Source organism: Perissodus microlepis, chromosome 7 (genome assembly GCF_051167445.1).
Source record: "Perissodus microlepis isolate ML-2025 ecotype Zambia chromosome 7, ASM5116744v1, whole genome shotgun sequence".
NCBI lineage: Eukaryota > Metazoa > Chordata > Actinopteri > Cichliformes > Cichlidae > Perissodus > Perissodus microlepis.
This window is the reverse complement of record NC_140467.1, coordinates 44057277-44073940: the sequence shown is the minus strand read 5'-3', so window position 1 is coordinate 44073940 and position 16664 is coordinate 44057277. Positions and strand designations below refer to the sequence as shown.

Below are 16664 nucleotides of genomic sequence, written 5' to 3'. Positions count from 1 at the left end.
AGATGACTCACTCTGTGCAGTCTCTAGTGACTAGTCGAGTAAAACAAATGTGCTAAACTAGCCATGCTAGGAAGATTTATAAAATAGTTTTATTTACTTTTACAGGTGTCTACTTTACTGGTTTATGAACTTTAATTCAAAGCTCACGCATGCGCTCATATGCCGGCTACTCTGTAGTTTTATGAAATCCAAGCAGAGTGGGCTGTCTGTCTTTCGTAATGCTCTCAGACCTGTCAGATGGTGGCAGTCAGCTGACTGGGCTCTGTTGTCACCTTACTTAAGCCGATTAAGGTTTAGTTTCTTAAAGGTAGCAAAAAGGGGGAGGGGAGTATATCAAGGACCGTGGACATTATTTCTTGCAGACAATTGTCTGCTTTTGTTTAATCACACCGGTGGTTCGATAAAAGGATCGCCTGATGCCAAATGAGAGAGGTGAATGGCTAACTTCGTGTAAGATGGGTTTTACTTGATTTGATCGCTGGATGGCGCCAAGATCACACAACAGAGTCTGCGCAGTCAGCCCACGTGTTGGGAGCTTCCTTGTTGAAGCGTTGTCCTCGTCAACAAGCTGAACGGGCTGATTTGAAGTGTTTCTAAACTATGGATGAGTTACCTGCGGACCTAAGAGAGTTCCTCCTGAATCACCCCTTTCTTCAGCTCACAGGCGGTAAAAAGGTTAGCGAGCAGATTTCTCCACGTTACACGTGCACTTCGTGTGAGCTGATGTCGAACGTGATGCTAACCTGCAAATTGATCTAGCACGAGCCAGGTGTTCAGATGTTGTGATTGCTAAAGAGTGCTCAACAGCGGTGTGCAATACTGCCATTTATGGTGTCGATCAGATAACAAGTTAATACAGAGCCAGTGTCGCTGACACTTGGAACTTATAAAGGCAGCTTATCCCAGGGAGAGCAGCGTGTCATGATTTACAATAAGAATTATCATCAATTTAACACAATGAGCTACATACTGATCTTAGAGGACAGAAAGAAAGTATCGATCATTTTGCACTAGTGTCAGTACCAGTGTTGGTATCAATGCTAGCGGTATTTGGATTGATCCACCGACCTCTACTGACCAAAACATTAACGCCAATAAAAACGGCCTATTTATACCTTCGATTTTGTACTTTTTCAGATCAAATGTACTCTAAATGGCCACGAGATTCCCTGCAAATTGGCCGAGCTGCAGAAGTTCACTGAGGGGAAGAAATATGAGAAACTGAGTGCTGCAGCAGAGTTCAACTACAGCCAGTATGAGCCACACATCGTGCCAAGCACAAAGCAACCGTAAGGACACGTTTGCTTGCCCAACAAGTGATTTTAGTAACTACAGCTGAGTAATTTTCTGATGCCATATAGATCAAAGTGCATTCTCTGATGTAATGTATGTATTTTGTTTGTGCTCTAGCAATCAGCTCTTCTGTAAGCTGACCCTTCGACATCTCAACCGGCAGCCGCACCACGTCTTAAGACACGTCAACGGAAAACGCTTCAAGAAAGCCCTCTGTAAATGTCAGTGCATCACTTATCGCTCCATGTGCACCTCTCCTGTAGTTTAAACACTCAGGATGTTATTCATCTCAGGAGTCAGACTTCTTGTGTGATAGCCATCTCTCAGGAAGGAAAGCAAAGCTATCTGATGAACTTATTCATTTGTTAGCACTTTTTTGCAGATACCAATCGTGCTTAATTTGCTCAGACCAATGTAGTCTGACATATTTGGCAATTTCTTTAATTTATTTTTTTGGTGAGCTTACAGTAGTAAGATTCGGCTAATTCTATTTTTCTGCAAAGAATCAAAGTTTAAATTGCATAACGGGAAGGAAACAATACCACAATCTGTCATTTGTTACATAAATAAATAATCAGAAGGTGAGAAAATGTCAGTAAATACAGACTTGATATATGAGTATGCATAAAACACTGAGGGTGTGGGTTGTTGTATAGTTACACTGTGAATGTGATGGCTAACACAACTGCCTTATGCCTTCTCTAGATGAAGAATGTGTGAAGCAGGGGATTGAATTCGTTCCAACCAGACTGACGCAGAAAAGGCCCAGAGACACTGAAGAGGAGGGCGGTCGAGGAAACCCTTCCAAGCATTCAAGCAGCACGTGGGAACCCTCATCCAGTGATGACGGTCATAGTGACTCTGAGGACAGCATGAGCGACCTCTACCCCCGTCAGTATCTCCCATCTACACACATTAGATTCATTTGACCACTGATTTCAGGAGAAGCACACTGTCCATCAGAAGAACCAATATTAGTCAGGATAATTGTAGAGTTTTACATGACTGGTTCTCCATTGAATCCACATATAATGACACAGATTAGTGAAACTCTTGCAGTGGGCCTGTTTTACTGCTCTGTAACACCATGTATTTGTCCACAGCCTCCATTTTCACTTTGAAAAACCAAGCAGAAGAAAGTATGGCGGACGGAAGGAAAGAGGAGGAAGATGACTTTCAGACAGATGAGGATGAAGAAATGGAGGTTGAAAAACAGGCAGTGCAGAAACGCAAAAAGGTCTGTGGAATAATATACACTCGCCTGACACTTTATTAGGTACACTTACCGAGTTTATTCCCCTTTTGCCTTTGGAACGGCCTTAATTGTTCATGGTATAGATTCTCAATGTGCCGGAAACCTTCCTCAGTGATTTTTGTCCATCTTGACATGATAGCATCACATAGTTGCTGCACATTTGTGATGTGAATGTTCTGGTCAACCAAGTTCCAAAGGTGCTCTGTTGGGTTGAGATCTGGTGACTTTGGAGGCAGTTTGAGTACAGTGAACTCATTGTCATGTTCAGAAAACCAGTTTAAAATGATTGCAGCTTTGTGATGTGGTTTGTTATCCTGCTGAAAACAGCCATCAGAAGATGGGTACACTGTGGTCATAAAGGGGTGGACATGGTTAGCGTGGTGCTTAATTTGTCCTATGGGGCCCATAGTGTGCATAGAAAATGTCCTACACCACCACCAGCCTGAACTGTTGAGGCAGGATGGGTCCATGCTTTCATGCTGTTTATGCTGTTTGTCTTTTTCTCTTTCAGGCTCAGGGTGGTGGATTTCATAAGAAACAAAGAAATAACAGCTGGAGATCAAGCAAAATGAAAAAGAAACACAGAAAAGCCCAAAATGGAAAGTAAAATCCAAACCCTCATATGAAGAGTATTTTTATATACCCTGCCACGACATCTAGCTTGGAGTGTAATTCCTGTGTCAGAATCAGCCTGTGACCCTTCAACATCTATTACGCGAGGATGTTTTTGGTTCCTGAGTTCCACTGGTCCAACAAAGGCTGATTTACATGATGCATAGAAAATGTGTTTAAAAGGTCCTTTGGACTGGATAAGGTGTGTTTTCTGGTTTGCATTCAACTGCACTAGTGTAAAATATAACTCTGTTTGAATTTGCAAGAACTGTCTGTCTTTTTTAAAAAACATTTACTCCAATTTGTAACCTAAAAAATGCTTCAAATTATTCAGTTAGGTTTCCAACTTGATATCATACGACAAACTTCAGCAACTACACACAACACATCTGCATCTTTTCCACGAAAACTGAGATTTATCTGACCGTCGAGATCTGATTTTACTGGTTGTTGTGCACTGAGGATGCAAACTTTTCTTCAACACAGATTTGCAGCTAAAGATGGAAAATGAAACATTTCCGCTCACAGTTTTTTTTATATGACTTTTAAGGAAGCGAGAAAGGATCTTGTTCTAGTGCTGCAATAAGCTTCACCAATGATGGACTGTTGTTGCTCTATATGGAGTACCACAATAAGCTATTGCTTATTAATCCATCTCATTTAATGTACAGTTTAGTTTTAGAGTTTTTACAAAATTTAACAGCAAAGAATCAGGGGTCTTATTGTTAATTTCCCTCTGTACTGTGGTACTGAAGGTTGGGAATCTGGTTATCGATGAGCCACACAGGTGTATTATCACCAAGATGTTGAAAATTCATAATCGTAAGTCTCTTGCATATGATCTCATTCACCAGGACAGCTGCCTGTCAGCCATTGTCCGTACAGTGAAATTCAGAGAACTTGATTAAAACTGATTGTTTCTGTAAATGGTGCCTTTGTTCAGTGGCTAATACTATTGTGATTTGTCGAAGGCATGGCTGATCTGCTGTAATCTTAGTGTAAATAAAGTAATTTGAACCTTATATGTACATCTAAAGTCATGGTCAGAAGTTTACATATATTCATCGAGGACTTGAGTTAGGTAAACAAGTTCGAATTTGTTTTGGATTTTCTCTAATCCACATAGGGCTGTATACCACACAGGGGTATACATACAGGCTCAATTAGATACATAAAGTCAATTAATAGTATTGAAATAAGTGGTACTAAAGGTTCATCTGTTTAGTGATCACGATGGACTAAAACTGGTAGTATCTGAATAAGGAGGATTTCTTTGACATTCACTGGATTAACCAATACTCAGAACAATGGGAATGTCCAAGGAGCTCGGTGAAGGTCTAAGAAGGACAGCTGTAGATTTACACAAGTTGGGACGGTCTCCTGAAGCCATTTTAAACAACTGCAGATTTGAAGATCATCAGTTCAGACAACTGTATGTTAATATAACTTATTCAAATGTGTCACTACTTTAACAAAAAAACCTGCAAAGATTTATTTTAGAGGGGTAAAGGTGAAGCTTCCAAAACTAAGAAGACTGTACCAGCTGTCAAGCATGTTGATAGTAGATCGTGCTCTGGGGCTGTTTTGCAGCGAGTGGTACTGGTACATTGCACAAAGTGGATGGAATAATGAAGAAGGACTACCTCCAAACAATTTCACTTCAAAACCAAACAGTTGAAATTTGGACAACGATCCCTAACACACATCAAAGCTGGTTTTTGAATGGATAAAGCAGGTTAACGTTAAAGTTCTGGATTTGCCTTGCCAAAGCCTCAAACTCAAAAACATTTGTTCATTTGCCTGGAAACCAACCAATTTAAATGAAGTCTTAATAATTGTGTCAGCAAAAGTGGTTAGAACCTGTTAATAGTTACCAGATAAGATCAAACTTGCTAAGGAACATTTAACCAAATATTAGTTGGGGGGGAGTACGTATTCTGCCTGTATATTTAGCAGAAAAAAATCCCAAATAAATTCAAACTTGTGCAGCCATTTCTTGTTTGTTTGTTTTGTTTTGTTTTGTTTTGTTTTGTTTAAAGAAAAATCTTAAAGATGTATGCTGTACAAACATTAATTCCACTCTGGGTAAAGAATAGTTCAAAGAGATCAAAAACAAAACTTCCTATGACATTCATGCTCATCAGTGTATGTAACTTTACCATACGTGACTGTTAATATCTCACAGGAGATGACGGCTCACTGTATGATCTCACTATTAAAATAATTAAATAGCCTTTAAAGCCACTAGATTATGCCTAAACTAAAATGGTCTTTTACAGACCTGTCAAATTTATATCCAGAACTGCTGAATCAGTTTGTTCAGGTGCCTCCTGGTGCCTGAAAATACGGCAAAACATCTGAAAACAAAATAAAACAAAAAATCCCAACATATATTACTATTTTTCTTTTAATTATCTACTAAACAAATTGGTTTAAATATAATTTCTCTGACGGTTACTTAAACTTTGCTCAGTGTTGAAATTAAGTGTAATAAAATTGTTCAACTCAGCTTATATTGTATAGATTAGTAGTATTTTAAATATGTTATCTTTTTACAGACCCTATTAGACAGTTTACATACAAACTATAACCATATCTCTAAAAGATTAATTATCAGAAAGAAATTTTAAAAGCACAGAGGTATGACTGTCTAAGGGAAACGGTCTAACTAACAGGTTATAGTGATATTAACATCAGGTGGGTTTGGGGCTGTAAAGCACCGCTTGTTTACTTGTGTACAGCCGTAAACAATGCCCAGCGGCGGCGCGGAGGATCCCGTACGGATCGGTATACGTGGCACACCGCGGTTGCAGTGCCATGTAAGGGGGCTCGCTCCGTCTCGCTCGTCAAATCGCGGGGCATTGTGGGGCGGAGGCGGCCTTTCTCTGAGTCCAGGCAGTCGGGAAATCTTCAAGTAAATAACGTTAACAGTGGCAGGAACAGAGCGAGCGCAGCTTGCGGAAAAAAAAACAACGCACCGAAGCCGTGTTGCGCCGAGCCTTAAACATTACAGCTGGTAATATTACACGAATATGGGGCAGGAGGATCTTATGAACACCGCTGAAGACGTGGCAGACCAGGTAACTTGATTTTTTCCCCGCACGGCAGCTCGCACTGCTAACCGCTGCTAGCAGGTTAGCTGCTAACTAGTTTGTCCAGAATGAAGTTAACCGTTTCCTCTTGTCGTCTGTCGGCTACTCTTTCTGCGTTCCTGACGACGGCTTCAACTCTTGTTTTAATTTGGGTGACAAATGCTGGAGATGCCTGTCATGTGTGTCGGGATGGGTTTGATAGCAATATTGAGTCACACCGACCAGATGAAACTGGTAGCTAAATTGACTAAGAAAGAGCTGGGTGACAGGAGCACATTTGGTTGTTCCTTCATTGTGTCAGTTATTCGGCTTGCTTCTAGCCATACGGGTTATTAACATTATTATGTTGCCAGACTGCTGTTGTGAAATCACTTATGATGGCTCCAAAGTTGTGGGCTAACCCTAACACGTTACTCAGTTAGCACTCTTAGTGCTTAGCACCGCTGATATTTTCTCTATTACACCAGCCGCATCTGTGCTTCTATACCTTGCTTTGGCTTTTCTGTTATTTATATCCATGTGATTGCAACCAACTTGGCATGAGCTGATGCCAAGATAAGCGTTCAGGTAGCCCCCTGACCCTTGTTTTGCAACCACTGGGGACCATCCTCTCCACGTATGTGGTTTTATATCTTCCTTGTTCCTTCAAAACGTTGAGCTCTCTGTGCTGTAGGTTACTGATCTCATGTTTTTGCAAAGCAGAGCACAGATAAAGAAGCTCAAAGTAATCAAATATCATGGAGCCAGTTCTGCATACGTTTACGACCCTTCGTGTTGACTGAACTCACTCCAAATCCCAGAAAATGTTCCCTAATTTCATAACGCCTGATTGATTTATATTTGGCCATCACGAGTGCTGTGAAAGATTACATGGGAAAAGTACACACCATCTGATTTGTTTGCCTTGTAGGAGGCTCACTGAAGCTCAATGCAAGGGGCACATCCCTCACTAATGAGTACTGAGCTAGCATTTTACCCAGACTTAACACTTCGAAATAGTGTATTTCTGTGCTGTTGCAGCAACCTTTGGGCTTGTTAGGATTGGCTCCAAGTTGGCCCATTCATGTCTCGCACAGCAGTCAGAGTGAGAGTTGGTGGATGCTGATAGGCTGCTGAGATCTGACTGTGCTGATGTGGACTGCTGAATAGGCGGGCCAGAGGGCAGGCCATTTCTGCTCTCCCGTGTGACTGTAGTGTCTGAGAAGTACATGAATTCTTCTTGAGAGAAGAGCCTCAGTTGCTTAATTTGTGTTTTGTTTAAATGTTCATCACAGTTTGTCTTTGAAGAAATACTTTTTAGTTGAACAAAGCTGTGCTGCTTTGAAATATCTAACAGTAATTCTGCTATTTGCATGTATGAGACTCTCACACCTTTGAAGCCAGTTTGATCAGCTTTATGTTTTATTAGATGCTCAACAAGATTCATTTGTGAGGCAAGAACATCATATAGAGCAGGGGTATCCCCACAGCTATAACATGTGCTCTTACCAGTAGGAGGTTATATAAAGAGATCAAATTAATATTGAACAAACTTGAGCTCAGCTTATTTGTGTGACGCTTCAAACCAGTCCCAGTTTCTCACATAGCCCCTTGAGATAACTGATTGCCCAACCCTGATATAGAGTGTAACATCTTCATCTTTTATTTAATGTTTTTTGGAGTGCTGATTATAGAAAAATATTGCTAGTGATTTTTGGCATACTATCACACTAATCTTTAAAAAAAAATTACAACCAGCCTTCCACAGTCTGGAGGGGACTAAATTTTGTGTGGCACAATAAATGTTTTGTCTTGATTATCTTATTATAATAACCATGCCCAGATGAAATTCAATTAGTTGCGCTGCTCTAATTAGACAGTGGCGTCTTCCGCACAGTGGTGTGTTTGACTGTTAGCAGGTAAGTATATATTTATTTAAAGAGCCTTTAGGGAACTTTTTAGTGGATTTTAAGGCTTGGTGACATTGAATTATATTTATATAATATAGCATAATCAAAATGACCTCTTTCCATCCCTCTTCAGACCTTGTCAGTCATTTTTCCTCTCTTTCCCAGTTCCTGCGGGTAACCAAACAGTACCTGCCCCACCTGGCTCGTCTGTGTCTCATCAGCACCTTCCTCGAAGATGGCATCCGCATGTGGTTCCAGTGGAATGAGCAGCGAGACTACATTGAGGCAACCTGGAACTGTGGCTACTTTCTCGCTACATGCTTTGTGCTGCTTAACCTCATCGGACAGCTCGGTGAGTAAACGGGAGCAGTCCTAATCAAAATTGCCAAACAAATCTAGGTGACATCTTTAATGTTAGCTCTTTGATGAGATAAATAAAAATAGTTTAGTTCATGTATTGAAACTACGAGTGAAGCAGGAAGCATCAGTACAGTATTTGTTTAGCATGAACTATTACTTCCCAGTGTACACCATTCTAATTAGGCATAACTTCAATACCCCTGCAAAACATGTTCCTTCATGAACTCTATAATGTTCACTTTTGTGGTAGCTGTTGTAGAGAGGGTTTGATTTAAGCATCTGGTTACTCTAGACCTTTGATACATATTGTGGACAAATTCAATGAGGACTGACTTAAAAACAGAAAAACATGTTTTTATGATGCAAAAAAGATCATGATAGAATTACTTCGATAGCATTAGTTTCAGGCATCAGTCAAGTAGACCTAGAGACCAGTCGCCAACACCCTGGCAATCGACCTGAATTCACAAAGCAAAGGCCAGCAACTACTTGCCAGCCAGAGAATATAGTTTTTCTCTAGAGTGTTTCTCAATAATGGACTCGTTCTTGTATAGTGCTTTTTTTTTTTTTTTTTTACTCGACTACTCAAAGTGTTTGAATCATGTCTCATTCACCCATTCAAAGCCATTCATACAAACACTTTGTTTTTGTCTAAGTTCTTTATATCTAACAGTGACTCAGCAACTTGGAGTTCAATGTCTTTAAATTCTGACAATGGTTAAATCCAGCCAGGGATTGAACCACCAACCTTCCAATGAGTGGAAGGCCTGCTCTACCTCCTGAGCCTGGACCTCCATGACTACAGCTTTAGCATTTGATTTTAGGCAGCTTCCAACTAGGCATTATTTTCTTTTGCAGAGTACTATAGTAGGTCTGGATGCTTTCTGGTTCAGTATAAGTCTTATTTATTTAATACTGGGCTTTGGCGCAGCCACACAGGTCATTTCTTTCCACCTCCCTTTACGATAGTTTGTCCTTTTGATTGGCTGCACCTTCGCAAACAGAAGATCTGAGCAGCAGATGACTGGGGCTTCTGTGCTAACAGGCAGTGTACCTGCAGTGTTCATATTAAGCATGTCTGTACTCTTTGACATCACACATGGCTGAGAGTAGAAAATAAACTTTGCATAACTGAGCACTTGATAAGCCTGAGGCCTTGACTCACAGGGATTATTTGTAAATTGCACATGGTCAACTCTTGCAGGAAGTCATAAAGCAGTGTGAGCAAAATGTATGTGTCCCACATTTTGTCTTTCTGCTGCTCATCTACCTCCACCTCATACTATCCCAAACATCCTTATCTATCACACTGACCCTCTACATCCATCCTGACCCTCCCTTGAGGATTTCATCTTTTCCTTTAACATCCTTTTTGTAATATATCCACTATCCCTCCACTGCACATGCCCAAACCATCTAAGCCTCGCCTTTCTAACAGCAAAGTTAATCTAACACAAATATGTAATATAATCCTATTGATAAAGCACTGCAAATTATGGTTTATGATTGTATTTTGCAACGTAAAGAGAAGAACGGACCATATGAGAAGCATTCAAGGCTTAACTCTTCTTATTGTCCCTGCCCAAACAGGTGGTTGTGTCCTCATCCTCAGTAGAAATTTTGTACAGTATGCCTGCTTTGGACTATTTGGGATCATAGCGCTACAGGTGAGAACAGTCGTATTATATTTCCTTTCTTTTTATCTCACTGTGTCTAATCTGAATGTTGTTGTTTTTTTCCCACCAGACTGTTGCATACAGCATTTTATGGGACCTTAAATTTTTGATGAGGTAGGTGTCACTAGGTGCTGAACTGAAACACAACTTTAATATAAATCAAACTTCAAACAAAAGCAGCCATCACTTTTTACTGACATGTTGTTTCAATTCAAGTTTGTTCACGAGTGATGAAGCAGAAGCGGATGCTTTTTGTGGTGCCTTCTGATAACATTTTAATTTAACTTGAATTAGAACTAGTTTAATCAATAAGGGAAAAAAATATAGTGTAGGATTGCAGGAATAGAAAGTCTAATCTCCTCGTAGTGGCATTATATCAGAATACATCACTGTTTCCAAACAGACACCAACACTTAGGATTACTGTAATTACTGTGGAGAAGACCTGTGATTTAGATTTAAACACCATCAGGCTGGATGAATCATGGGTCTCTGGAGAAATCTGTTAAATATAGTGCCACGTTTGTCTGTTTATGCATTTTGTGGGCATTTAATTCATGTCAGGAGAGACTTGTAGTATAATGTAGTAAATCAGCTCTATAATTAACAGAAAAATAGTCAAATTTGATAGCTGAAACATTTGTGTTATTCAGAATAAAATATATAAACATTCTCGCCATACAAGTAGGCATAAGTTAATGGAGTAGTTCCCTTACCCTGATAATTAAACAACAATCGGATTGTCACCATTTGACAAGTTAAGACGGATGGCTTTTTTCTGCTCATTTGAGGACGCTGTACAAAAATAACTGTCCTCTCTCCTCTTCAAGAAACCTGGCCCTTGGAGGTGGTCTGCTGCTGCTACTGGCTGAATCTCGTTCAGAAGGAAAAAGCATGTTTGCTGGAGTCCCCTCCATGGGAGAGAGTTCACCGAAGCAGTACATGCAGCTGGGTGGTCGAGTACTCTTGGTGCTCATGTTCATGACCCTGTTACACTTCGACTCCAGCTTCTTCTCTGTGAGTTCAGACACAATCAAATACCCATACGTTCTCCAGCCGCTTCATACAGATGGTTTTCCTGTCATTAAAAAGAGTTTTATTGACATAGCCTTGAATTAACTATACATTAAGTCTCATGTCATACTACCACGGCAGGTGATCAAGATGATACATATTATATTTATATGCATTTCTAAATAATGCAGGAACCATACTGACTGGTTTCCATCTAAACCATGTTTTAAACTTCACATCAGAAATCTTAAAAATGACTGCTAGACAATGTTCCCTCTAATTTTTCATGTGTCTGAGCGAACACACAAACTCCCTGAGCAGTCCCTTGGACCACTGTGAGCAACATTAGACGTGTGCACTGTGGTCACGCCAGCATCGAATCCATCAAAGTAACATGGTTTATTAAAATAATCAAATTACAGCATTTACATTTATGTTAGACTACTTTTAATTAACTGCTTTAGCCCATTTACAATAAAAATGAAAAAAAAAAAATCTTGTTCATGACCTGTGTAGTATGGTAACACTATTGGAAGTAAAAATAACTTTAACTCCAATTTTGAAAACACAATTTTCTATTTTTTTTTTAAATATTTTTTTTTGTTATAAAGCTCCGACTTGTATTATGAATCTGTGGTCTGGGCGAGAGTCCTGTAACTCTCTGTCTGCAAAACACAGTATATAATGACCAATGTTGGGCCATTAATTATATAGTTACTACTTCAAAAAAGCTACTGAGCTTTGCAAACAACAAATTTTTTTTTGCAGCTGTTTACCTAAAAATGCAGCCAAGGCGGGGTTTTTTTTTTTTTTTTGTTTTTAATATTTCAAACTATTTACAGAACAATCAGCTGTTCTGCATCAAATTTGATGCCACACAAATGATTTGTGCCACTATGAGATAAAGGAGAACAACAGCCTGATACCTGCAGGCCTGACAACAGGAGATGTATCACTGCTGTAACACCTGTAACATTCAGCAGTCGCCTCATTGTTCTGACGCACACAACAAAACTATTGACTACACTACACACTAACTACACAAGATTTGTGCTAAACGTCTCAAAACACCGCCGTCACTCCTAAAACTTCCCCCTCCCTAAACATCTAAATGCCATGTTGCCATATCATTTTTTGATTGGTCGACATGGTACATTTTTCCACCAATAGGAGAGGGTGGGGGGGTTTCTGGTTTTGGTTTTGCTCACAGGCGGAGAGTGCTTTCGAGCGTTTTCCTTATAAAATGCCATTTTTACCGTTTCTTCCCGCAGTAAATATAAACAACGATAGTATTCAGGAAGAAAACCAAACATTGCAGATATTTTTATCATAACTCTGGTTTTATGTGGCCTATCAACACAATTTAAAAACTGGTATAAAGTCCACACTTTTTCCATCAATTGTTCTGTCTGTCCTGCTCACATCTCCAATGGTTGTCCACGTTGTCATTAACGTGGCTTCACTCCCCATCAGCCACGCCGCTTTGCTAGCTAAAACACCGGTGTCGGCACATAAGGACGCTGTCATAGCCTGTCAACGACGTTGATTAGCTGCGTATATATGAGTGTGAATCGCGTGATCAGCTAAACTATGGGATAAGGTGGCATCGTTCTATTCCCATACTGGAGCAGCCAGTCACTTACGTTAACAATTCTGTTTTGCAGTGTTAGTCAGTATTTACTTTAATTTCAATTCAGGTTAGATTTTTTTTTTTTTTTTTTTTTTTTTGTGCGCAGAGACCGTGCCAGCAGTGCGCAATTGCGCACGCGCGCATCTTAGAGGGAACATTGCTGCTAGATATTTACTTAATCTTTACACGTTACTATTGATCAACTCAATACAAGTGGTAACATGTACGTTTCTGTAAATAATATGACCAAAGATTCACAATAAAATGTGTCCAAATAGTCGGATATTACACAGTAATGAACATTATATTCATTATGCACACAATTGTACGGTATTTTATTTACATTTGTGTCACATATCATTTTAGTTCATTATCCTCTATAGAGAATGGTATTTGTGGTGAACTCAGATTTGCTCAAAGGTCACACAGTCATCACAGTCAACACTCAGTCTCTGTTTGCTCAGCTTTTATTGTCATGATGCCATAAATGTGTAATCAACACGCTGCAAAAGAGGTCATGAAAGAGCGTGCATTTATACTCACTGTACTTTAATTTCACTTATTTTTTTCTGAGATTTAATGTTATCATTAACATTGCCTCAAATTGCAGATTTTCCTCATGTCTCACAGTCTAATTACGTGCTACATGTGAATCAGGGGGTTCTCACCTGGATTTAAAGAAACGTTTTATTCTATTGTGCGATACTTTCAGCTTCTCCCTTAAGCTTTGACTGTACTTTATGAACCAGCGACAGTGATGTAAATTTTGTCATATGACCGTAATGGTAAATGGCCTGTATTTGTATAGCGCTTTACTTAGTCCCTATGGACCCCAAAGCGCTTTACACTACATACAGTTATCCACCCATTCACATACACATTCACACACTGGTGATGGCAAGCTACATTGTAGCCACAGCTGCCCTGGCAGAGGCAGTAAGGATGAAGATCTGTGCGGGTGTCCAGCTGTCAGCCTGTTTTGTTTTTGTCTTGTTTTGTTGTACTCCTCCGCATCAAATTTACTTTAAAATGTCCCAACTATGCATGCACCCAGGCACTGGACTAAGTATAACAGAAAAGACTACTCAGCCATCATGTCTTCAGCTGTGTATGTCGATGCCCACAACAGAGTTTAATCAAGCCTTTATTTCTCAAGGGGCTGCCACAGCGGATGGATCCGCATATTTGATTTGGTCCAAATTTTATGCCAGATGCCCTTCCTAATGCAATCTTCCTATTTATCTGGGGGCTGACACTAAGACTACACTGCTTTGTAACTCCCCCCGAGGCAGGGGGTCTCAAACTGGGGAGCTTTTTTGTGCAAGGCCAATGTGTTAACCACTGGCTGTGATTAAGTCTTAAATAACTAAAGCCCAAGGTGTACTTTAAAGTTTTAGGGTGGTATATATGATTTGCTCTAAGTAGATTAAAAGTGTCCTGTAGCCTTTTTTTGTTGTTCTTCAAACTCTGTCCTAGTAGTATAAATATTAATAAATCAGAAATATTAAGTAAATGCTTAATAACGTGGGCTCATCCTGACAGATTTACAGCACAGATTGCAATCCTCATGATTTTCATATGAACTCGCCTTCTTCCACAGATACTGCAGAACATGGTGGGGACAGCTCTCATCATCCTGGTGGCCATTGGTTTCAAAACCAAGTTAGCAGCACTGACCCTCGTAGTGTGGCTTCTGGCTATCAACTTCTACTTCAACGCTTTCTGGACCATCCCCGCCTACAAGCCCATGCACGACTTCCTCAAGTATGACTTCTTCCAGACCACGTCAGTCATTGGAGGCCTGCTGTTAGTGGTGGCTCTTGGGCCTGGTGGAGTGTCCATGGATGAGAAAAAGAAAGAGTGGTAGGCATAGGAAGCACAGCATCACTAACTTCCCCTGCCAGCTGGGACAAAAGACCCTCCCCTCCAGTTCACCAGGGTACATAGTTGTTGTTTTTTGTTTTTGTTTTTTTGTTTTTTAAAAATTTGTTTGCTAAATCCAGAGACGCCACCTCAGCCATCATCGGACTTTTTTTCTTTCCCCACCTGCTGATTTAGGTTTTTTTAAAATTAGTGTTTTGTTTTTTTTTAACTTCCTTTTCTCGTGACAGCAATGATAAACGCCCGTGTAGTTCAGAGTGCAAACAACCCCCAAAAACCAGTGAATAGCAAATGGAGGAAAAGATTTATCTATTCTGTAAAGAAGAAAAGGGTTTACTTTACAGGTGTTACATGTTTACTTAGAACTGGTTAACTGCAGCAGTTTTGGGTTTCCAGTGGATGGCGACCTTTCCCGACCATTGCATCGTTGCCGCCTGGGAACTTGGTATTGATTGAAAACAATTTTGCTCTCCAGGTTTGTTTTTTTTCCCCCGTTAGCCACTCTTGTCTCTCTTCCATCCGCACCATCAGTCTCAATAGACTGATGACTCCTGTTCATGGGGAGTCAAAACCGGGTAGGATGTTGCATATTGTATACTAAGTGTTGGATTGCAGTTGTGTTTTTTCAACACAGATATTAGCTCCAGGACTTGTTACTGGGCACTTTGTACTGTACGTCTTTGGCAAATGCCTAACTAGTGAACTGTTATACAATCGGAGATAAAAGCAGGGGGGGAGACTCATCGTTTGTGAAACACCATATTCTGCGACCTAGGAAAAGCAAAGAGGACTAAGCAGAGTCACTAGCCACCTGGACTTTGTCTTTGCTCAGTGTTTTTTGCCCTGTGTAAGGAAAATCAAAAAAAAAAAAAAAAATCTGTGTATTAATTTTCAGAAGTTTATATTGTATTTTTGATCATCTTTTGTTTTGTTTTTTCTTTTGATTTTGAAATTTCATGGCGAAGAAATAAATATTCAAAAATATAAAGACACTGGCTCAGTCAGTTTTTAACAGTTATATTCTTATAAACTGGCAAATAAAGCCAAATGAATGTAAATCCTCCTTTAACGAAGTTGTGAAGTTTAAGCCTCTCCTCAGAAAACTGTAATAAGAAGTTGTTTGGACATAACCATAAAAGCATCAGTTGTTTTTGAAGCGATAAACTTTGAGTAAATACTGACCTCTGCTGGACTGTGGTGGTAAAAGTCATCCAAGACAGCGTTTGATCATTTGCAGCCATAGCGATAAAAACTTAAAACTACATATTATCAACTGGACGGGTATCACATTTTGATGGTGTCTATATTGCTGTCGTGAGTTTTAGCCACTGTTTAGGCGAGTTGGTGAACACCTCAACTCAGAAAATTAACTCTATAAAAGTTAAACTTAGATAAACTATACACAGAAATCTGATGTCAAATTAACACAGACCTCTTCAGATCTGGTGGAATTTTCAAAAAAAGCATTTGCAGTCTTCTATAGCCGTGTACACTTCAGAGTTCATTCTGCGGCTTTATCAGCAATCACATCGTCAAACAGTATTGGCCTGGTGCCACTGGCAGCCGTAAATGTAGAGTGCCCTCCACTTTTTTGGACGTACAGACACATCTAATTGTAAGACATCATGAGTTTGTTGTCCAACATAAGAATGAGGAGAATGTGGGAGGCAGGAACAAAACAAAACTTTTTTTTTTTTTTTAACAATGTTCCATTTTTAAGTTCATGATATAATTGATCATGATTATTTCTGCTTTCCTTGATGCTTTCCTTTGATTGATTTTTGTTTTATTTAAATATTTTATTGTGGAAAGCTCACCTATTTTTAAACAAACAGCCATCAAACAAGGAAGTATCCTGTATTAAGTTCAAGCTCTCTAACTTTTCCTCTCTTTCTCCTTTTACTCTAAGTGGGAAAGTTTTCTAGTGATAGGAGCACTCTGTGAACTTCAAACGTGTCACATT

At 39.7% G+C, this 16664-nt stretch overlaps 2 protein-coding genes across 2 annotated transcripts; both read left to right on the top strand.

The window, feature by feature from the left end:
- The first annotated feature begins 226 nt into the window (after positions 1 to 226).
- On the top strand, positions 227 to 5152 carry surf2 (surfeit 2). Its single transcript, XM_084935296.1, has 6 exons — positions 227 to 675; positions 1138 to 1289; positions 1411 to 1514; positions 1999 to 2184; positions 2397 to 2530; positions 3060 to 5152. Exons 1-6 carry the CDS (start codon positions 601 to 603, stop codon positions 3153 to 3155), a joined length of 747 nt encoding a protein of 248 aa, XP_084791422.1. The 5' UTR covers positions 227 to 600; the 3' UTR covers positions 3156 to 5152.
- Positions 5153 to 5949: 797 nt separating this feature from the next.
- On the top strand, positions 5950 to 15688 carry surf4 (surfeit 4). The gene is made up of 6 exons (XM_084935295.1): positions 5950 to 6240; positions 8307 to 8493; positions 10092 to 10168; positions 10248 to 10291; positions 11007 to 11193; positions 14421 to 15688. The coding sequence occupies exons 1-6, from the start codon at positions 6193 to 6195 to the stop codon at positions 14685 to 14687; spliced, it is 810 nt and encodes a 269-aa protein (XP_084791421.1). The 5' UTR covers positions 5950 to 6192; the 3' UTR covers positions 14688 to 15688.
- The last annotated feature ends 976 nt before the right edge of the window (positions 15689 to 16664 follow it).

Excerpts from the sequence above, each read along its gene's own strand:
- surf2 (XM_084935296.1), top strand. The coding sequence starts at position 601 with ATGGATGAGTTACCTGCGGACCTAAGAGAGTTCCTCCTGAATCACCCC. Across the intron at positions 1,290-1,410 it reads GTGCCAAGCACAAAGCAACC|CAATCAGCTCTTCTGTAAGC; the intron begins GTAAGGACACGT and ends TTTGTGCTCTAG. Across the intron at positions 2,185-2,396 it reads CATGAGCGACCTCTACCCCC|CCTCCATTTTCACTTTGAAA; the intron begins GTCAGTATCTCC and ends ATTTGTCCACAG.
- surf4 (XM_084935295.1), top strand. The coding sequence starts at position 6,193 with ATGGGGCAGGAGGATCTTATGAACACCGCTGAAGACGTGGCAGACCAG. Across the intron at positions 10,169-10,247 it reads TTGGGATCATAGCGCTACAG|ACTGTTGCATACAGCATTTT; the intron begins GTGAGAACAGTC and ends TTTTCCCACCAG. Across the intron at positions 10,292-11,006 it reads GACCTTAAATTTTTGATGAG|AAACCTGGCCCTTGGAGGTG; the intron begins GTAGGTGTCACT and ends CTCCTCTTCAAG.